The sequence below is a fragment of the Megalobrama amblycephala genome, linkage group LG24, assembly GCF_018812025.1.
Source record: "Megalobrama amblycephala isolate DHTTF-2021 linkage group LG24, ASM1881202v1, whole genome shotgun sequence".
NCBI classification, from domain to species: domain Eukaryota; kingdom Metazoa; phylum Chordata; class Actinopteri; order Cypriniformes; family Xenocyprididae; genus Megalobrama; species Megalobrama amblycephala.
Window position 1 is genome coordinate 27,937,555 of NC_063067.1, and position 24,101 is coordinate 27,961,655.

Below are 24,101 nucleotides of genomic sequence, written 5' to 3' on the forward strand. Positions count from 1 at the left end.
AAATTTTATTAACAAAAGGATAAACAAGAATAACTAACACACTACTAAATGAATACCATGAATGATAAAGGAATAAAGTGCATAAGCTACATAGAATACAAGTGATTAAGTTGGGTGTGGCTATGGAAGAGTTACGCTATCTTATGGAAAGATAAACTGTTTCTCTGAAAATAATAAGGTGGAGAACCTTATTATGCACCAAACAAATAAACGAAAGATTATTTGTTATTAACTAACATCAGCTATATTACATCTAATGGAAATTAGGAAATTATATACTGATAATATACAACAATGCCAAGGTCTCTGGAAAGAGGTTTGGTTAAGTGATATTTACGTTCCACTTGGTCGAGTCTGATGACGGTGACGTCTTCCACTGGTTGTGCTGGGCGACAGTACAGTGGGGAGAGGAGCCAGAATCTGTTTCAACAGTCTTGAACACGAAGCTCTGTGGGATGCTGATCTCCTGGAGCACCAAAGGGTCCTAAAATCTGGAACACGCAGATGAGGCCCTGGTGTAGGTGCAGAAGGTCCTTAACAATCTGGAACACGCAGACGAAGGTACCTTGAAGTGAAGGTTTGCTCTCCTGAGCTTAACCTTGTTGCAGAGGTCGTTACTGTCTCGCTGGATGGAAACTCTGAACGTAGTGTTTGTTGATGTCTCTTTCCTCACAAGCTAGAGGCTCAGAACGTGGTCGTCTCTGTTGCTGCCTCACAAGCTGTAGGCTCAGATCACGGGATCTGTTGTTGTCTCTTCTGGATGGACCAGAGGCTCAGAACAGTGTTGTATCTGTTGTGTCTCAGCTTCGCAAGCCGGGACTCAGAACAATATCTGTTAATGTCTCACTCCTTACAGAGTTGGGACCCAGAACCGTGTATCTGTTGTGTCTTTCCCCTTTGACGGGCAGACTCAGAACAAGGAGTGTCTGTTGAAAGGGTACCTTTATCCCTTTCCGATGAGGAGAAGATTGCATTTTGGCGCTTCTCCATTCGAGTGCTGTGATTGGCTGCTGGCATCAGAGGGGACACACAGAGTGTGGCCCACCCTTCTTTCTCCTGTGGAACTCATTTGCATAAAGCACAAAGTTGGAAGTCTTTACAGTGTCTTTAAAGTTTACCAATGCATTTCTCACTTTCCAAACCACCACCAGAATACCTTTGGCAATATTCTAAACAAATAGAGACTAAACATGATGGAAAACGATTGAACTGTCATTCAATTGTACATTAACAGCTGAATTTGCATCAGAGGTTGCACTACAAATAGCTCTCACTGAGAATACTTATTTCTGTGAATAAGTATGAAATGGATGTGTAGTTTGCATCAGTTCTAAGGTTTTCAAACATAGTTTTGAATGGATTCGGATGGATCTTTGTGATCTCACTTTGTTTCACCCATTGCTGCTAAGGTCCCGAGGAATTTTTATGGCAGTCTCTGGCCAACCTTAGGAAGTAGTGTCTAGATGGGTGAAGGGCAGTAACTGCCTGTGGACCAATGAGAAGTCTTGTCCTTTCCAGGCTTGGTACAAGAGGTCTTCTTCTTACCCTCTAAGAGAGATCTGAATGTTGTCCTTACATCTTTATCTGATGGCGTTGGACAGTTTGTTTGTGTTAGTCCACCAAGATCCAATCAAAATGTAGCAAACCTTTGTCCACCGTTATGGACAGAGAGGGGCCCGGCCATAAACTGGGCCCTAGAATGTGCTGTTCACTACAGATGGATGCGCTTTTTTGGGCTTCAAAATCTAAAAAATTCAAAAAAATTAAACATTTTTTAATATAATTCCAATTGTGTTTGACTGAAAGTAGAAAGTCATACACACCTACAGTAGAATAGCTTGAGGGTGAGTAAATGGGATCATTTTCATTTTTCATAACCCTTTAACACCTGTCACAAAGCAAATGGGATACGTAATGATCACAGATGATATCTCTTTAATTGTCTATATTGATTTTGTGTACGTAAAATAATTATAATGCACGTAAAATATTTTTTTTTATGTTTTAATATATTTGTAATTACACATTAGTAATGATGAAGTTGCAATTTAGTCCATTTACTGTAAAAATATTAACTTTAAATGTAATATCGGATAACACACAGTTAAAATTGTCTGTGAAACTGGGGTTATATGTGGTTAGGGTTAGGATTAGGGTTTAGTTTAGGGTTAGTTGCATGTAATCATGCATAATTATATTGTGATTACTACCGTAAGTACATGTAATGTGTAACAAGGACACTGTAAAATAAAGTGTTACCACAAGTACTTTACATAAGCTTTAGTATGTTGGTCCACACACCTAAGTGTACTTCTTTCAGTTCAATTCAATGGCAGAGTCTAACATACAGCTCTGCAAGAGGGACAAACAAGAGAAGAATGTAACATGAAGAGTGTCAAGGCGTGAAGGCCAGGATGGAGAGAAGCTGAGAAAGAAAGAGTGAGGGATGGAGAAGGAGTTTTCAGGTGTCCTGCTGAGAAGAGGAAGAACACCGGTTGGGGCTGCGGGTGTGAAGGCGGCTGATGGGCATGTGCACTAATCTGTTGTGTCACTGCGGCCTCTCCTCTCATCCTGCCTCAGAGGTGTCAACCTACTGAAACGTGTCACACTTTGACAAGGCCTTTTTTTGCACCACCTGCTCCCTGTGATCCCACAATGCTTTGCTACAAATTAACACAAGGGCTGTGTTTAACTCCACTTTTAGACATACAATCGCAAACTTCCCCAAGCACGTCATCTCTGGGGAATCCCCACCGCCATTTTGAAATGCATTCAACTTTGTCAAGTGGGCGAGGGAAATTTATTTGGACAGACCCTCGACCCCTCGATTTTGACAGAGGAAGCGAGTCTACTCAATATATACACTTCAGGCAGATCCCTAGACCACAATGCAACACGATTTTGGCGTCACAGCAGACCACACTTAATTTAGGTTAGTTATTTTGACATGTAACAGCATAATATTTGTATCTACCTTAAGCTGACTGTTTCTTACACAGTTATAGTTTATTGTATTGTTATTTTCTTTTGTGTAATTTTCTCCAACAGCCCAAGCATACATACAGGCCTAAAATGGTGTGTAAAACAAATTCATAAAGGGAAAAAACAAAACAAACAAACAAACAAACAAACAAACAAACAAACAAAAAACAACAACATCATAGCGGTATCCAAGTGATCAAGGGCTTTGGGCGTTCCATTTAAACGCATTGCAAGGGTTCCACCAGTAGTGGGCATTCATGCAATGCAAGCAATGGAGGGAAGTTAGCTAGGGAAGGCCATAAGAAATGGACACAGCCAAAGAATGTCACATAGTTTACTTGTAAGTTAAGAAAAGTTAAAACACTTGACTTTAAATAGATGAAATGTTTGAAATTAATTACCAATCTGTATAATTGCTTTGCTATTTTCAATAATTACATTACCGTTCAAAAGTTTGGGGTCGGAAAGATTTTTCGGTCACACTTTAGATTAGGGTCCAATTCTCACTATTAAAGGTGCCCTAGAATCAAAAATTGAATTTACCTTGGCGTAGTTGAATAACAAGAGTTCAGTACATGGAAATGACATACAGTGAGTCTCAAACACCATTGTTTCCTCCTTCTTGTGTAAATCTCATTTGTTTAAAAGACCTCTGAAGAACAGGCAAATCTCAACATAACACCAACTGTTACGTAACAGTCAGGATCATTAATATGTACGCCCCCATTATTTGCATATGCCAGCTCATGTTCAAGGCATTAGACAAGGACAGACAGTATTAATGTCTGGATGTGCACAGCTGAATCATCAGACTAGGTAAGTAAGCAAGAACAATAGTGAAAAATGGCAGATGGAGCGATAATAACTGACATGATCCATGATTACATGATATTTTTAGTGATATTTGTAAATTGTCTTTCTAAATGTTTCGTTAGAATGTTGCTAACATACTGTTAAATGTGGTTAAAGTTACCATCATTTATTACTGTATTCACGGAGACAAGAGCCGTCGCTATTTTCATTTTTAAACACTTGCAGTCTGTATAATGCATAAACACATCTTCATTCTTTATGAATCTCTCCAACAGTGTAGCATTAGCCATTAGCCACGGAGCACTATCAAACTCATTCAGAATCAAATGTAAACATCCAAATAAATAATATACTCACATGATCCGACGCATACATGCAGTATGCATAATGAACATCTTGTAAAGATCCATTTGAGGGTTATATTAGCTGTGTGAACTTTGTAAATGCACTGTATTATAGACGAGAGCTCAGGGGGGCAGGGAGCGCGCAATTTAAAGGGGCCGCAGCCTGAATCGGTGCATAGTTAATGATGCCCCAAAATAGGCAGTTAAAAAAATTAATTAAACAAATCTATGGGGTATTTTGAGCTGAAACTTCACAGACACATTTAGGGGACACCTTAGACTTATATTACATCTTGTAAAAACTGGTTCTAGGGCACCTTTAACTAACTGTTAACTATGATTTTTGCCTCAATAAACTCCTAATTACTGCTTATTTATAGTTAGTAAGGTAGTTGTTAAGTTTAGGTATTGAGTAGAATTAAAGGGATTTTTCACCCAAAAATGAAAATTCTGTCATCATTTACTCACCCTCATGTTGTTTCAAACTCATGAGACTTTCGTTCATCTTCGGAACACAAATGAAAATCTTTTTGATGAAATCTGAGAGATTTCTATCCCTCCATTGACAGTTACACAACTGACACTTTGACACTTCACATATAATCATTGATCAGCGAACATAAACAGAAGCTCAACCAAACCTGCTTGATGCGTGAGAACAATCCTCATTGGTTCTTGAAGAAGCTCAAACGTGCTGCGTAACACAAGAATGAACCTCATTGGTTCTCGCATGTCAAGTAAACATGCTTGAGCTTCTGTTTACCACAACTGATGTGTGAGTTGATGAATGTTTATATGTAAATAAAAGCCTAAATTAAACTATTCATCATATAAAGCCATCGAGTCTCTTCAGAAAAGTTGGACTAAACCGCTCAATTCGTATGGATTAGTTTTACAATGTCTTTATGAATGTTTTGAAGCATCAAAATGGTAGCTGTCTATGAAGGGACAGAAAGCTCTCAAATTTCATCAAAAATATCTTAATTTGTGTTCCAAAGATGAATAAAAGTTTTATGAGTTTGGAACAACATGAGAGTGAGTAATTAATGACAGAATATTCATTTTTGGGTGAACTAACCCTTTAAGGGATGTAGAATATAGTCATGCAGAATAAGGCATTAATATGTGCTTTATAAGTATTAAAGGTCCTGTTCTTCGTGATCCCATGTTTCAAACTTTAGTTAGTGTGTAATGTTGTTGTTAGAGTATAAATAAAATCTGTAAAATTTTAAAGCTCAAAGTTCAATGCCAAGCGAGATATTTTATTTAACAGAAGTTGCCTACATCGAACGGCCAGTTTGGACTACATCCCTCTGCTTCCTTCTTTAATGACGTCACTAAAACAGTTTTTTGACTAACCTCAGCCCACAGGAATACACAAGAGTTGCGTTTGTAGAGTGTGTTTGTCGCCATGTCGTCGAAACGCTGTTATTTTCATCCCGCAGTCCAATCACCGAGTCTGATTCCGGCTCAAATTGATAGGGTAAAATTAAAGATATGTTTACAATAACACTGAGCGCGTGCATCTCCACGTTATGGTAAGAGGCGTGACCTTTCCGGGCACGGTTCGCTAAGCTGCTGTCGAATCACAACACAGGAACCGCTGGCACAATCAGAACTCGTTACGTATTTCTGAAGGAGGGACTTCATAGAACAAGGAAGTCATCAGCCCGTTTTTATGACAGTGGAAACAGCGGTATACAGATAAGTAAATTATGTGAAAAATACTGTGTTTTTTTACACGCGAAACATGAACACATGTTATATTGCACACTATAAACACAATCAAAGCTTCAAAAAAACACGAAAAATGGGACCTTTAATAAACAGTATCCTAGTAATATGCATACTAATAGGCAACATTAATAGTGAGAATTAGACCCTAAACTAAAGTGTTACCTGATTTTTTTTAATGTTTTTCAAATAAGTCTCTTATTCTCACCAAGGCTGCATTTATTTAATCAGTAATACAGTAAATGTTGTATAGTGAATATGGACAGAGCATATGCCCCAGAATGCTTGTTGCGAGCTGGATTTGAAACACTGGGTGTTGTCGGGCGGTCAGGAGGATGTTGGTGAGCCATTTCGTGTAGGTTGTAAGTGATGAAGAGTGACATCATCTCTGCAGTTCTTCTGTGTGTGTGTAACAAGAACAGCTGTGCTCCGTTTAAATGCGAGAGGTCTGCTCGTAATCCCACAACTAAACAGGGTGTGCGTGTGTGTGTGGAGGAAGTGCTTGGTGAGATGCTCAACAGCTCCAGCGCTTCTTTCCTGTGGCCAACACATGTGAGAGACTGAGACTGGCTGCCAAATTAAGCGGTTTGAGCATGTGCCCTTTAGAACAGCTTATTACGTCAGAAAAAAGAAAAGAAAAGAAAAACGCAGACAGGAAATGTACCTCATAATTTATAGAGCAAAAACAATGTAGTGACAGTAATTTAATAATAACAATGAGGGGAATGTAAGTGTATGTATGAGCAAGAGACAAAGAGAATTAGAAAGAGACGAGGGATAAATAATGTGTGTTTTCATTTGTCTATGTTTAACGGTGTGTTTCCAATTAGAGGTCACACTCATCTCATAATCGCTTTGCGCGCACACACACACACACACACACACACAATGTGTGATGTTTTGGTCTAGCTGTATTGATGTGTTTCAGTGGAGGAAGGTGAGTTTGATTTTTTTATAGTAATTAAGTGCCACACATCACAGAAAAATTAAATTTCTAAACATTTTTTCTGTTACCTACTGATATTCTCTTTAGTGCACAAATAACAAATATCTTGGTAACACTTTACATTACCCATTTGTCCCATTAGTTAATGTTAACATTAACAATGAGCAATATATATATATATATATATATATATATATATATATATATATATATATATATATATATATATACACAGTATTTACTAAGCTTTGTTAATATTAGATAATAAAAATACTGCAAAATAAACTGTTCATTCATCCATTAAATAATATTAACAGATACAACATTGATTTTAATAATGCATTAGTAAATGTTGGAATTTACTTTAAGATTAAAGCTGCAGTCCGTAAGTTTTACATATTTGTCGCCATCTCTGTTTGAAACCTGCAATTGCAGTTATTTGCGTAATTATAATCTTTACGTGGGTTGTGTATCGGCATGGCTCCTCGGCGTGGATGAATCTAATGTTTGCTGTCCGTCACAGCACCAGTGTGGATTCTGTACTTCAGAATCACAGATTGTAGTCTTGGAAGTATGACCAAAATAAGAATTTTCACCGGAAAATGTCATCTGAACAAGTAAATAACGTCTGCCACTTTTGTTCTGACCAACTGAGAAATAAAAGAATTACATTCGAGCTACCAATAGTGATTAAATCTAACGATCGATTAGCTTGGATCATGTTAAACCAAGCAAATTATTATTATTGTTATACTTTGTTCTCAAATTGTTAATGTTAACAACATCAGCATTGCGTGACTATGTGTATTTAGCGTGTATTAGCGTTTCAATTTCTGTAGCTACTTGGCAGTCCAAAAGACAAAAGTCTTTTGCTTTTGTCTATGGGTGAATCTCCAGTTGTCATGATTGTCATTTGGACCTTTCTGGATTATAATCCAGCATCAAAATGATAAGTTTAATTATTGCTGCTGCTGTGAGAAAAGGCAATAAATGATCCGCTACCAGCAGCATCCTCACATGATATAGCCTACTAGCTGGGACTCGTTCATGTAAACAGATGTGTTGTAATGACACAAAGACGAACGGCTGCATGCTCGAATTTCCCGCAGAAACCCACCAGTAAAGATTTTATTATAAAACATTATTACAAGATTACCGTTGTGAATCGGGCTAAGGTAAGGAGATAGTTTTGAACACTGACTGGATATATACTTGCTCAAAAATTGATTTTGGATCATTTTTAGCCAAAAAACTTTAGGGACTGTGGCTTTAATAAATACCTTTGTTTATGAAAATACTTTTTCTTGTTTATGTTCATAGTTCATGTTAACTTGTGTAGTTAACTGGTGTTAATGAATGAGACCTTATTGTGAAGTGCTACCAATATCTTAAAGATAGATAACACAAGCACAACAAGCAAAGCTCATTTTTGCTTTTCCATCAAAACATTTAACAAAAAGAAGTTTATTAGATCATATGTTATTAAACATTGTTCAGCTATATAGGTGCATACTAAATCGCATATCGAGTAGGTACTTTTGTTGTAATATGTAATTACTTCACAACTGAGCCCTTTCCAGATGTGCTGTACATTAGTACTGGGAATTTTCAGTGACTCTCTCTACAGGTATACATTGATATGCCAGGTGGCAACAAGTGACTGTATTATGAATGAGTCATTGAATCATTCACTCAAAAGATTCACAACACATTAGGTGTGTTCGACTTGAAGTATCGCAGCAGTGTATGACATCAAAGTACCGCGAGAGCTCAGAAAGCAAACAGCTCCATATGCTTTTGAATCACTCTCACGGTACTTTGATGTCATACACTGATCAGTCTGTGCAGTGCCACTGCAAGTCGAACACACCTACTGATTCATTCAGGAATGAAACACCACTACTGTTTACTCAGAGGCGGAACATTTGATTCTTCTTTGACTTCATTTGGGTCTAACATTATCTAATTAATTATCATTATAATTACTATTTACTTTCACTTTAGACATAACTTACTGTGTTTACATGAATACTCACCAAGATGGGCATTTTGACACAAATGTATATATTTGACCGTTCAAGTGCAATAAGTTGTGAAAGTGAACTGAATTCAGCACTCGTGTGGGATTTGCACCGTAGAAAGCCACCTGTCAGTACTGAATTCAGTTCTCTGTTGCGGTTTATTGTGCTTTTAATAACTCATCATCAAGCATGTCCTGCTCTTTCTTTCTTCATAGTTTAAAAATATATCGAAAAATCTCTATTGACATCGTCATATTGCCCAGCCTTACTCCACGCCTCCCCTGACATGCTCTCACACCCCACATTTTGAAAAACCCTGGTCTAAACAGTATAGTATGAAAGTTGTTTCCGCCACTGAATAAAAAATAAAAAAGGTAATTGTGATTTTTTATCTCACAATTCTGACATTTTTTTTTCTCAGAATTGTGTGATATAAACTCGCAATTGAGTGTTATGGTCAGAATAATTCAGATTTTTTTCTCAGAATTGGACTTTATAACTCGCATGTGAGTAATATGTGAGTTTATATCTAGCAATTCTGACTTTATTTCTTGCAATTGCAAGTTTATATCTCGCAATTCTGAAAAAAAGTCTGAATTGTGAGATGTAAACTCGCAATTGTGAGATAAAAAGTTGCAATTATCTTTTAAATTGTTTTATTCCTTGGCAGAAACAAGCTCCCACAGTATAGACATATCAATACATTTTTCATTTTATTGTGACTATCGCTGACATTTACAATGACAAATAATAAAACCGTATCCGCAAACATTACTTTCACAGAACGACACAAGACTTTTACTGTGCTCTTTAGGTATGAAAGGTATAAATGTTATAAGTATGGAGCATATGCACTCAATCTGCAGAGCTCCAGGTGGGCAACAGGTTCAGCAGGCCTCTGGGGTCTCGATCATTACCTCTCATACAAACCAAGCGTATGTTGTGCACATGTGTGAGACTGCAGAAGCAGGAGTGATGCAGGGCATAAGTACTAATGGGATTGTTTGTGTTTGCATGTATTGGGATGAAAAGCAAAAAAGCAGTGGAAACAGGCAGCTGTTCAGATGCCTGTGGATTGAGTTTCTCTGGCTGCTCATATAAATGCTGTCTCCCTCTCTCTTTCTCTTTCTCAGTAATGTTTATTTTACACAGGTAGGACGACCATGCCGTTAGCCACTTGTTTCCTCCCAGAGGAAGTCATAAATGTGCCCGCTTGGGTTTAACTGCGCCCAGCCCTGCTGCTAATGACTGCCATTCATGTATAGAGGAAGAGAGATAGAGAAAGAGATGGAAATGAAGGGATGATAAGTGAAGAGGTGATGTTTTAGAAGCTGCAGGCATCACGGAATGCTGAGGTGATTATTCCTTTGGATTTGTTCTGGTCACCATCCAGAAACAATATGATGTTTCAAACCAGTTTTATCCAGACTTCTTACCCTGTCTAGAGGAATGTGAGGAGTTTGCACAACCCACAAAAAAAGCTTCAGTTTTGCTTAAGCAGAAGAAACATGCTAGATAGATTAGAAGACACTCATAGTCGCGCAGAACTAAAGTAGCAGCAGATCTTTTCTTCTGAATTGTGATGTGCATCCAAGTGTAATGGATTATTGAAAGAAAAAATAGGCCAGGGACTTGGTTCTGGGCATCAGTTGATTGATCGATTTTTAGATGTGGTCATCACTCTCAAAAGAGGAAACAGATGAACATGAGCTTGCAGGGGTGAGTTTTGAATGGACTAAATGATTGGAGAAGTCCTGTATACATCACCAGAGAGAATTTGTTGTTTTCATTGGAAGATTTAGCAGTAATATATTTTTTAAACATTACAGAGTAAAAATCATTCACAACAAGATCGAACTTACATTTAGGAAGGCTGGCCCGTGTGGTCCGATCCAACAGATGAGCTACTGTAACTCAAATTGCTCAAGAAGTTAATGCTGGTTCTGAGAGAAAAGAGTCAGAATACACAGTGCATCACAGTTTTTTGTGTATGGGGCTGCATAGCCGCAGACCAGTCAGGGTACCCATGCTGACCCTTGTCCACCGCCGATGTAAGCAACAGAACTGGACCACGGAGCAATGGAAAAAGGTAGCCTGGTCTGATGAATTGCATTTTCTTATACATGACGTGGATGGCCGGGTGCGTGTGCGTGCTTACCTGGGGAACACATGGCACCAGGATGCACTATGGGAAGAAGGCAAGCTGGCGTAGGCAGTGTGATGCTTTGGGCAATGTTCTGCTGGGAAACCTTGGGTCCTGCCATCCATGTGGATGTTACTTTGACACGTTCCACCTACCTAAGCATTGTTGCAGACCATGTACAGTCTTTCATGGAAACGGTTTTCCCTGGTGGCTGTGGCTTCTTTCAGCAGGATAATGCATCCTGCCACAAAACAAAAATGGTTCAGGAGTGGTTTGAGGAGCACAACAACAAGTTTGAGATGTTGATTTGGCCTCCAGATTCCCCATATCTCAATCCAATCGAGCATCTGTGGGATGTGCTGAACAAACAAGTCAGATCCATGGAGGCTCCACCTCGCAACTTACAGGACTTAAAGGATCTGCTGCTAACATATTGGTGCCAGATACCACAGCACACCTTCAAGGGGTCTAGTGGAGTCCATGCCTCGACAGGTCAGGGCTGTTTTGGCAAAAGGGGATCAACACAATATTAGGAAGGTGGTCATAATGTTATGCCTGATATGTGTATTTTAAAATGAACCTATTGACTTGTCACTAAGCACCGCTTTAAATACATTTTGAACGTTTTATAGAAACATTAGGACCAGTTCTTACAGTATGGTATCAGCTGTAATCACTTTCAAATGAGACTTTTTCAGTTGACAGAGAAGCATTTGTCTTCATTCTGATTTATAGTCTCAATTTTTATCATGTTATTGCATATTCAACATGTCCTGCCCCAATAGAAAACAGTGTTCATTGAACTATTTAATGGGGTATTTAAAAATAATGCACTACAAAAGAGCATCACAGGTCTTTTGTGAAAGAACAGAAGACTGTATGGAGGCTGGAGAGGAGGCAGCTTTTGTGGAGCATCTGCTCCACACAGTTGATAAAGTTCTCTTTAATGTGGAAGCCTTGACAGAGAGATTAAGGGCCTGCCGTGGCCCAAGCTTAGAGAGGGTGTGTCTGTCCACAGTGGGAGCGCACCTGCAGCGGGCCACAGGATTGGGGTACTGCTTGGATTTGGGCTTTTGAGGGCTTTATGGATGGGCGACGCACGCTTACTTGTGTCATCACTTCTGGCTGCTCTGAGCCTGGAGATCTTATTTATTGGTTACAGGGTGGAACAGAACAACTGCTGCAATCATTCACTCTCTGTGTGTGTGTCCACGCAGATGTTTCTTAGAGTAGTTTCACCATGATGTATCTGTAGCCACGTGCATTGTGTTTGTAGCCATGTGTTGTTTTGAATGTGTGTGTGTGTGTACCTGGTATTCCCTACATTATGGGGACCAAATGTCCCCACAAGGATAGTAATACCTTAGTAGACAAGGATAGTAGATCTTATGGGATTTTTTTTTTTTTTTTTTTTTCGGTTCCTATGAGGAAAAAAGCTTATAAATCACACTAAATTAGGTGTTTAAAACATCTAAAAGTGCAGAAAGTTTTCTGTGATGGGTAGGTTTAGGGGTAGGGTTAGTGTAGGGTGAGAAAATATATAGTTTGTACAGTATAAAAATCATTACGTCTATGGGAAGTACCCAAAAAACATAGAAACCAGTGTGTGTGTGTGTGTGTGTGTGTGTGTGTGTGATCTCATTTACTGTGAGGCCGCACATGTGCTCAGACAATGACGCCAAATGAACTAGGGGAAAAATGTGAAGAGACTCTTATTAAATAGTTCAACTATGACACTCCTCTGCTCTCGCTCTGCTGATGCCATTGATGAACAGGTGGCCATTTGAATAATTTGTTTCTGGTTTGGTCGAAAGCATTCAGAACACTGTGTAATTTTGAAGATGCAGCCAAATTGCCCGTCACCTAGATTCCTGTTCTCATAAGATCTTTTCTAATTTTCTTTTCTAACACAGTGGATCCAAAAAGTATTTAGACAGTGTAGCAACACAAAAAAATTAATAGATGTCATTAGATGAGAAAATGACATGCAAGTAGCATCTACACACAAATGATTTTCAGAACCATATTTTCACATTATACAACTTTTGTAAAGGGGATTTTTAGTGGATGTATGAAGTCAGTTATCCTCAAGTTCACACAGGTGTCATAGAAGTTACGCTGCCTATTGTGTATTATGTGCTATCTATATTATTATAAATATGAGTTTCCCAGTCAGAAATTGGACATGGAAAGCCTCTCAAGTTATATTTACGACTGGGAAACTCTGAGATAATTTGGATGCTGGGTGAAAAAGCACTACAGTTCAGCTAATTGTATTTAATATACATTTAAAATATAGTACATTTTAATTTAATTGTAAATAATATGCAATTAAGAGACCGAAAACATTACATTCAGTTCACAATTAAATATATTATTTTAATGTATATTACTTTCTGTGACAAAAAAACAGTATACTTTTGAAAGTATGCTAAAGTGTACTTTACATGCATGTCTCTATGGGTGCTCTGGTCTACATTATCAGGAGTGTGTGTGTTTGTTTGTCAAGCTCATTCCTGTAGGTAGGTTTTAATGGTGTAAGGGTGAAGTAATGACAGCTCGATGCACGTCATCCATTAAAATCTACAGAGAAATGGAAAAGCACTTAAACCAAACTGTTTGATCTTCCCTGACAGAAGCAGAGAAAGACTCAGGGAGAGACAGAGAGAGGAAAACAGGAAGAGAGGTGTGTGTGTGTGTGTGTGTGTGTGTGTGTGTGTGTGTGTGTGTGTGTGTGTGTGTGTGTGTGTGTGTGTGTGTGTGAGAGAGAGAGAGAGAGTGAGTGAGACAGAGATAGAACTGTAAAACGTGCTGCTTTGATACACAATTAAAATAAAGTCCCAAGTTACAGTAAGTGATGACTTCAGAAAGGGAAAAAAGAAGCAAAAAAACAAATCTGTAGCTGTGTCAATGCACTCATGGTGCTCATTTGAGTGAAGTGAATTCACATTTAGCTTGCAACATTTTCTGATTACACTTTCATCTGTTGGATCTAGTGGTTAGCAAATGTGTTCCATCATATTAAGCCATGGTGCTCATGCAGATAATGTGAGTTTGAATCTAGCTAGCAACCTTTTCTGTTGTTATTTCTTCCTTTCTCACCATCATTTCCTCCATAGTATAATATGAACACTGAAAAACAAAAAAAAAAAAAACTGTAAAATGTATGGTAAAACCCAGCAGCTGTGGTTGCAAAAACTTTATCGTAAAAAAAATACGGTAGCGCAATTTAAGGTTTTATGGGACAGCACCTAGTTTACTGTCTATTTTACAGTTCAAAACCGTATAATTTAAAGGTTTATATTGTAATAATTACGGTTCCTAACTGTTTATTTTACACTGTTTAAATTTACAGCAAAAAACTTGTTTCATTAACTGATATAATGTTAATGTTTTGTACCTTTGTAATATACTGAAAACCACCAAACACAGTGGTGATGAGAGTCACATGATGAATTAAAATTTGTCAAAAGCAGCTTTTCCAAAAGCTGAGAAGGACAATACTAATATATAGAAGGTGCAACTATGACGATAACAGCACAGAGAAACAATATCGCTGGAATCACTCTCAGAATTATAATTTTTTTTCCCAGCTGATGAATGATAAAAACATTGACAGCCAATCAGAATCCACCAGACTTTAAAGAGCTTGAGCATTTAAAGTGACAGTCGACAAAACTGCAGCACATGCTTAGAATAAACAGAATGATATTGTCCGCTGGTGTGGATGCTAAAATAGTTATCAATATAGTTATCTTTATATTTATCATTCTTGGTGTGAACGGGCCTTTAGAATGTGTTGAAATCAGCATGTGTTGAATGATGCAGGTTAGTGCAGCTGTCAGATGTGCAAGAACTCTATTCAGTGTTTGTTTTCTTCTGGCTTTGAAACCATAAAAGTATTACATAATAAGAAAGAACCATCTTTGTTATGGAGGCTTTACTGCTGTAGAGGTCTAGGTGTCTCTGTTAGAGCTGTTGCTCTGTGCCAAGTGGGCACAGGTGGCTCTGGTGTTACGTCTGCCCTGCGAGGGGGCACCCTGGGGGTTCAATGGAAGGGCAGCTCTGAATTAGAACGGTGTGTAAACAATTCCAGTCCTCTGAGAAGAGTGGGACAATGAGACACGGAATGCCCCCTGCTAATCGTCACTGCTGGGTAACTGGATCCATGCGCACTCTCCCTCTCTTGCTTTCACCTTACTGCACAGTAGGGCCTTTGTGCTGTTTGCTGCCATTCTAAAGGCGGTATGAAAGGAGGATGAGGAAAGGTGGTGGATGGAGAGGGCAAAGGATGGGTAGAAAAGATGATAAAAGGGTCTGGAGGAGGAGATGAGAGAAGATGAAGGGAGAAAGGGATGAAGGGACAGAGAGTAACTGAGGATAAATGAGGTGAGCAGGTAATAAAGCAATGCTTCACAACTGCTGGGTGATGACCTGAAAATGGGGGTCTGTTCTGTTACAATCATCAGGGAAAAGTAATGCTAAATGCAAATAATAACATGCAATCATAAATGATGCATTAGTAGGACAGCAAAACAGACATTTTAGCTTCTAAAAATAAGGAGAAATGTAACCTGGTTCACTGAAAAGGGAACGAGATGCTGCGTCATGTTGTAGGCGCTATGGGAACGCCAGACGTGACTGGTGTCTAAAGCAGGTAAAACACATCAATCTTAATTGGCTGACGGCAAACTATGATGTCACATGGACCATCCTTGCATATAAAAGGTTGCCTGCATTAGACGTCATCAGCTTCATTGAAGGAGACGTGCAGGCGTACCCAAGGCATGGCAACGTGACTCAGCATCTCATTCCCTTCTCAGGGAACTGGGGTTAGATACATAACCCTAAGACATTCCCTTTCGAGGGAACTTAATGCCGTGTCATGGTGTTGACACTATGGGAACGTTAATACCAACTATGCTGAGGGAATACCTGCTGTGAACTATGCACAATCATAGTGAACTAGGCAAAACAATTTTACGGCCGAGCCGGGAGCTGAGCATCAACTCTTCACTGGGCACATCCTATGTGACTTATACAACAGCCTCATTCCTAATAGCCAGTGACAACAGGTTCTAGGGAAAAAACCCAGAGCTCCATGCTCCAATACTTACTTTATCCCTATTTTAGCAGAGGAACTCCATCACAGGTAACCCGACTTCCGAAAGCGGGACAGGCACCTGCCTAGAGCTCAGGATCAGAGCTGTATTCCATAAACATTTTCACCACTATGTTCTCGTAGTATGCTTAGTCCATAGACTAAGCAACAGTTAAAATCCAGAGTTGCCCTGTTATGCCAACTTGCCACAGAAAGCAACCCTTGCACAGGGGAGCATACGACCCTACTTAAAACCCCAATAAATAATTGAGGGAGACAACATGAGAGAATGGGAACTAGAGTGCCTGCTCAGTAACTCATTTGTCCAGCTTTACACCTTACTTTTACCTTGGGGAGCGGCTTCACAAAAAAGGGGCACACAAGGCACATCTCAGCGTGTCTAGCTTAAACTGCTGTACAGGGAAGCATACAAGAGGATGGTTAGCAATGTGATATGGCCCATGTCGTGCTTGTTTGTGCTGACACAAAAAATATATATATTTCAGTCTGTCCAAGCACGGTGTACAAATGCACTATACAGGTGACAGAGAGAGAGTGGGCATTCCAGCAATGGCCGCTATTTGTGGCGAGCAGGGTGGGCCAAGAGCCATGGGAACGGAGCGAGGCTGGTAGCAGGAGTGTTAAAGGGTTAGTTCACTGAAAAATGAAAATTCAGTCATTAATTACTCACCATCATGTCATTCCAAACCCATAAGACCTTTGTTCATTATTTTCAGGTTCTACGTCAGAACGCCGGCTCAGTATTGGTTGACACTGATCATGTGAGCAACACGACACATGGGTGTGATGCTGATGCAGGAGCTGGCCAATAATGAGTCACCGTTCTGACGTAGAACCTTTGTTTTGTTTTTGTGCACAAAAAGTATTCTTGTCACTTCAGAAAATTAAGAATTGCCATGAGCCATAAGGTGGTAAAGCAGAGGAGGCAGACTCATCTACCTCGCCTCTACCCACCTGCAACCCCATGATCGAAGCTGCCGTACTGTTGTTTTTAGCAGACGCTTGACTTTCATCCCTTTAATTTTTTTTACAAGAAAAGTCGTCAACGGAGACTCATCTTAAACGCACATACAAACAAACTGAAGACAAAATAGCTGATGACATCTAATGCAGGTGCCCTTTTATGCGCATGGGTACTCCACATTCTGTCATAGTATTGCCATCGGCCAATCAAGATTGGTGTGTTTTACACATGCTTCAGACAGCGGTCACAGCCGGACACGTTCCCCTAGCATCAGCACCATGATGCAGCGTTGAGTTTCCTCGAAAGGGAACTTTAATTTCTTGAAAACTTTTTTCTTTTATTTTATTTAAAATTGTATTATTATTATTGTTTAAATATTTTATTCTAGAAGTTTTTTTTTTTAAACTGCTTCAGTGATTATTAATATTTGAAAAACATGATGCAGCCAACATGTTCATGTTCAAAGTTGGTCAACATGCAGAAAAATACAGGGAAAAAATAACATCAAACAGATATCATTTTCAGGACTCTTGCAGACCCTCATGACTGTGTCAAGGTCAATAAATCTTTTTTAACTACGAGATCATTTTTTCTTTATTGGATGAGACAATGTAGAATGTCATGTGGTATGACTCCACAAAAACTTTAAAATAATAATAATAAAAAATGTATGAATTAATATTCATGATTTTTGTAAAAAATGCTTTCCCTTAAATATATATTTATTATTTATTTTGTTTTGTTTTTTCTTGCATATATTCAACTTGTAATTACTTGTTATTACTTTTTATTTGGTTATACCACATGACATTTTTTGGAGTCATTAAATTTGAAATATTCAAAATTGTATACGTTTTTAAAAACCATAGGAAAATAACATGAATACAAAAAGGACATTTCTAAGAACTAGAATTTTATTTATTATTATTATTATTATTATTATTATTATTATTATTATGAACAGTCTTCATAATAAATATCATTGACCCAAATCATTTTGGCACTGTGTTGGGTCGCCACTTGATATCCGATGTAAAACCAGTTGAGAACCAGAATAGATCACAGACTCTGGGAATCTATAAAGAGAGACGTACAGCTTAATTTTCACACAGTTCAGTCTGTTCAGACCATGATTCACGGCTCTCAGTAGAGCAATGAGGATGACAGCTGCTCTCACTGGCTCTGATGCATTGACTGAAGAGTCAACAAGGCTGCTATTGTCTGTGTGTGTGCAGTACTCTCACACAGTGATAAAAGACAGAAGAGGAGTCAGAGAGAGACAGAGAGCTATCTTCAGTCCTTGATAGGGCTTATCATTCACTGAAAAGTTTGACACATTAGATATGTTCTTCATGTCTTCTCATGATTTATCTGAAATATTACTGTGTATGAGCACATTACACACCAAATACCATAAGCTCACATACTGTAAAGCATATCAAGCACAGTAACAATCATTTTGTGCAACAAGCAGAATAAAAAAAATAATTTTGGCATGCTTCTTTTTTTTTTTTTTTTTTATACAATGTCTTGATTGTCATTAACCCTATAAAGCCTATACTGTTTCATTTTTGATACACAAATTTATTTATTTAAGGCCTCTAAATAATCAAATAAATCTTAAAAAGCTGTTGTACACAATCTACTTCATGTCTTCTGTTGTCTGAAGTTTATACTAGTTAATACTTTTTAGCGAGTAAAAGGCCTTTTAATTAAAAACAAAAACAAAACACAAAAAACACATCCCCCTTCAGGTTGTGATACGGTTGAGCTGTAAAATGTTTACTCATTTTTATAAAGTAAACATATGAAGAGTATTTGAAGATGAAAAAAAAAAAAAAAACAAGAATAACTTAGGTTTATTTGATTAGAATTTTATTTTAAATAAATCCATCAGGCTTTTGAGGAATGTTTATTTGTTCATCTCGCAATCATTATTGTTTTGCATTTCAATATATGTTTTGCCCCAAAATAAAAACTACAGAGCTTTGATAATAAAACTAAACATTTAAATATTATCTTACTTCTTGATTTATTTCACTGTAATCTCACTGTAATTTCACTGATTAAATCACTGTAACCTAGAGCTTCTGTATTCTGTCAGGTCAGTTTGAAGTTATCCATTTGTATAATGTTTGGAAAGAAAAGACAGGTCAACTAAAAGCATTTTTCTTTTTTTTAATAAAACCTCTACAGCTTATTTTCTGCCTCTTAAATATCACCACGGTTTCCAAATTTAAAAGGCCATAATTGGCAAAGATGTCACAATGACTGTACACTGTTCGAAAAGATGTGCAAAAATTGTACCTTTAGGGGTACATGTGTCTGTTTAACCTTTTGACCCAAAGCGCTTGTTTTTATATTGGCTTTTACATATCTGTGTTATGCCAGGAACTGTATATACAGTAACTGAGATGGGCCACTGGTTTTACAATGAATGGGAGAAATTGGAACCGCCAATATGGCAGCTCTAGTAAAAGAAGTCTCTCCTTCCAAATGAAAGAGCCAATCGGCAAAGTCACTACATGGTCTTTACGTGAAACTTGCGTTCAGCCTTTGCTCTACACTGCACATTGCATTGGCTGGAGCAACCTAAAATTTAGTTGTTTTAGCTATTTGAAGAAACAATGTTTATGATACTCATGTCAGATTTTATTGCTGATTTGAAATAAATGAGGTTTATGAAGGCAAAACTGTTCAGTTAATGACTAATTACATCTAGTCATTAACTAGAAGTTGTATAGACTATTTTATGAGGCATGACAGGCCTTCTGCTTACTGTAAGCTTATATGGAAAACAGCAGTGTGAACATTTCTCAAAACATCTTCTTTTGTCTTCAACCAAAGAAAGAAGATCATGCAGTAAACACATGATGTACACATGAGTAAACAATGAAAGAACTTTCATTTTGGGTTGAACAATCTTTTTACTTCAAGTTCCTTGGCTACCAAAACACTCCAGGCTCAGTGTCAGAATCTGCCCTCTTTACGAAAAACATTCAGACAGTTTTCACAATGATAAAATGTAAACAAAATTTGATCAGCCAGTTTGAATCAAGTCCCAAGCTCACAAAATGTGAGAGATGCCTTCTGCCTCACAGAGTCCAGATGATGGAGGAAATAGTGAAAAAGAAAAAGAGAGAAAGGGCTTGAGAAAAAGAGACACATAAAGCTGTCTGCAGGACTATGTCTCAATCAGTGGCTCTGGAGAGTTCAAACATCTGTCTAGAAATGTGCTCTGTGTTTATGCATGAAAAACCAGACGGGGTGGCTTGACTTGCCTGCAGGCAGCAATAGTGAAAATGAAGGTGACATTTGAGTTTAAATGTAAATGAGTTCTAGTGTAAATGAGTACAGTGTAAATGCCAAGCTAACTTTCACTGTGGTGGAAATGTTTTGACACTGTTTCGAAGCACTGATATAAAACGGATGCATCTCTTTTACTGTTTATCTTGTACAGTTGAACATGATAAGGAGTTTTTGCCTGTGAGGCGCCATCACAGAGAATTCCGATTTGACCTGTCCAAGATTCCTGAGGGTGAGGCGGTGACTGCTGCAGAGTTCCGGATCTACAAGGACTTTGTTCCAGAACGCTTTGACAATGAGACCTTCCGCATTAGCGTCTACCAGGTGCTGGAAGAACACTCAGACAGGTACATCTACATTCTACATTTAGTATCTTGGTTAGTTCACCCAAAAATGAAAATTCTGTCATCATTTACTCACCCTCATGTCGTATCAAACACATAAGACTTTTGTTCATCTTCGGAACACAAATTAATATATTTTTAATAAAATCTGAGCGATTTCTGTCCCTTGAATGACAGCTACACAACTGACTCTTTGACACTTTAAAAAGTTCATAAAGAGATCATAAAACTTATCCATATGAATTGAGTAGTTTACTCCACATTTTCAGAAGAGACCGATTTAATTTAGGCTTTTACTTTACATATAAACATTCATCAGCTCACACATCGTTTGTGGTAAATGGAAGCTAAGCATTTGTGTTCAAGAACCAATGAGGTTCATTGGTGTGTTACGCAGCACGTTTGAGTTTCACAAAATTTGTTCTCATTAAGCAGGTAGCTTCTGTTTATATTCACTTATTAATGTTTATATGTGAATAAAAGCCTAAATTAAACCTGTTCATCATATAAAGTAACCATGTCTCTTCAGAAAATTTGGACTAAACCACTCAATTCATATGTAGTTTTATCTCTTTATGAACTTTTTGAAGAGTCAAAGTGGTAGTTGCGTAGCTGTCAATGGAGGTACAGAAATCGCTCAGCTTTTATTAAAAATATCTTAATTTGGGTTCCGAAAATGAACAAAAGTCTTATAGGTTTGGAACAACATGATGTTGAGTAATGACATGATTTTCATTTTTGGGTGAACTAACCCTTTAAGGGCTCCAAGCACAAAGCACTCAGGCAAGCAAACACACATCTGTCGGACACTAGGTGGTGCTATAATAATGTTCGTCAAACATTTCTGCTAACATTAGAACAGTGTGGGCTATAATTATTATTATTTGAATTTTTATGAATCTTTGGGTCAAAACAAAGACTCTTCTAAATAAGAGCCAATCGCCGATTGGTAAAGTCATCGCGTCACTGCAGCTGCCATTAGAAGCTCCGGTTCCTATAGAAACAGTCAGACGTGCGCCTCTGAAATGAGACACAAGAGACACGCATTTAGGACTGCGCATGTGCATTAGCTTGATCCAGCCAGAAAAATACCGTTTTTTGTCATGATTCGAGCGTTTAGAAACAAAATTTATGAGACAGTTATTGTCAGATTTCATTGGTGATTTCAAATATGAAATTTAATCGAAAGCTTGGCATACAGTTTTGGAGAATATGATGTTTCCCCATTCAAAGAGATAGGAGCTGCCCTTGAATGCCCGAGAGGCGTTTCAAAGATGGCCACCAAGTGAAATGACTTGTCTTAAAGGGACTTTGGTCAAAATCTAAAAAGGCAGTTTCATTTCCACCTATAAAAATTCTCTGCTATTTAAATGTTTTGTGTTTTTTAAACCAATTTTAAAAAAAACAAAAAAAAACTTGTAGGCCATTCAGCTGATCTTCATCAAATTTTGCACACAGCAGTTAGGGACAGTGCTGGCAAAAATCTTACCGTAACAAAAATGGATCATGTGAAAACGAGTATGTGTTAACTAATATTGTGAACTTACAATATTGTACTTACTTTACTCTGAATCCTACAGTGCCCTGTTAATCAGTTGATCATATTCGTATTCATTTCTGGCATTTTGCAGTTTTTGAAAAAAAGGGGGAAAAAAATAAATAAATAATAAAAAACAGCATCAGAAATATAAAAAATATCTGCAGATTCCATGTGGGCCTGCATAATTTTTTATGGTGGGTGTTTCTTGCCTGTGAATTGGTTTCCAAGGAAAATCCTTTCCTCTTGAGGGCTGTAACGCTCTCAACCCCTCTGAAGCATAAATGCTGGACACATTTGATTTGTGTTTCCTTTCCTTCTATTTCTTTTTGCCGCACACACAGTGCTCAGTTTATTTAACCATCCCAATGCAAACTTTACTGTTGCACCACACCATGTTTCCTATTCCAACTCAGCAGCTTCCCTCTCAAAGAATCAGTTGTGCACCACAGGGCTTCCCTTCACCACACGTTCAGGACCTTCTAGAATATCGGCATGACCCACGCTGTAAATTGGGTTCAAGAGCGTCTAGCTCCTCCTACGTGCTGCTCAAACCCCTCCTGAAGGCCTCAGTTGCCTCAACAGGTCTGTGGGGAACAACACACCTCATTGTGCTCCCATCAGGGAGAGAAAAGAGACAAAAATGGAGTGATAACTGAGACTGAATTAGACTGAGGCAGCAGATGTTGAGCAGACCAGGTGTTTGGATCACACACACTGAGCACCTGAACTACTCTGGGGCTTTGAAACCTGTGAAGTGTGTTCATGTCGTCCCAGTCTTTCTCTCCCTGTAGCGTTTTCCCTTGTCTTTTGTTGTATACTGCTTTTCAGTCCCTTACGCTGTCTTCTTGTCTTGCTCTAAATTCCTCTGTTTGATTTAGTGCAGGGCAGCCACACTGTGAGATCAACAGCCGTTTATAAAGCCATTATTGTCAATTAAGGAAATGAAGTGCTCCCTAGGGCTTCACCATCTGGACCGAGCGCTCTGTTCATCACTCTCCCATTTCTCCCCTTATTTCACTTTTCCCCTCTGTTTCAAATTATCTGACACCTTCTGCATGTTTCACTGTAAGGGTCATTCAAATCAGTGTCTTTTCCATTTTGAAAATAATTCCGTTTTCAATTAACAATGGTTTACTGTACAAAATCAGTGCTGACAGGTTATGGATTATAATATAATATTAAATAATAACCGTTAGTTTTAAGGTTTTAATTCATGCAAATGAAAATCATTGACACAGAACCTGTGGATATGTTTATATAAAATATTATGTTAATATAATACTCATCCACTAAAAGCCTGGCCACTTTATTAGGTACACATTGCCAGTACCTTTTGCCTTCAGAGCTGCCTTAATTGTTCATAGATTCAACAAGGTGCTGGAAATATTCCTCAGATATTTTGGTCCATATTATCATGACAGCATTACGCAGTTGCTGCAGATTTGTCGGCTGCACATCCATGATGTGAATCTCCCGTTCCAGCACCCCCAAAGCTGCTCTATTGGATTGAGATCTGGTCACTGTGGAGGTCATTTGATTTTAGTGAGCTCATTGTCATGTTCAAGAAACCAGTTTGAGGTGATTTGAGCTTTGTGACGGTGCGTTATCCTGCTGGAAGTAGATCAGAAGATGATACACTGTGGTCTTAAAGGGATGGACATGGTCAGCAACAATACTCATGTAGATTGTGGCATTTAAACGTCGCTCAATTGGTATCAAGAGGCTCAAAGTGTGCCAAGAAAATATCCTCCACACCATTACACCAGCAGCAGCCTCAACCATTGATACAAGACAGGATGGATCTACTTTCATGAGGTTTATGCCAAATTCTGATTCTAACAT

General features: G+C 38.3%; 1 protein-coding gene across 1 annotated transcript in view; it reads left to right on the top strand.

Annotated features, from left to right (window-relative positions):
• The window catches only part of bmp7b (bone morphogenetic protein 7b), a 61,253-nt gene that overhangs the window by 19,320 nt on the left and 17,832 nt on the right, over positions 1 to 24,101 (top strand). Inside the window, exon 2 of the mRNA XM_048178298.1 lies at positions 20,530 to 20,722. Coding sequence (XP_048034255.1) covers positions 20,530 to 20,722 — 193 coding nt within the window. The remainder of the gene's footprint in view (positions 1 to 20,529; positions 20,723 to 24,101) is intronic.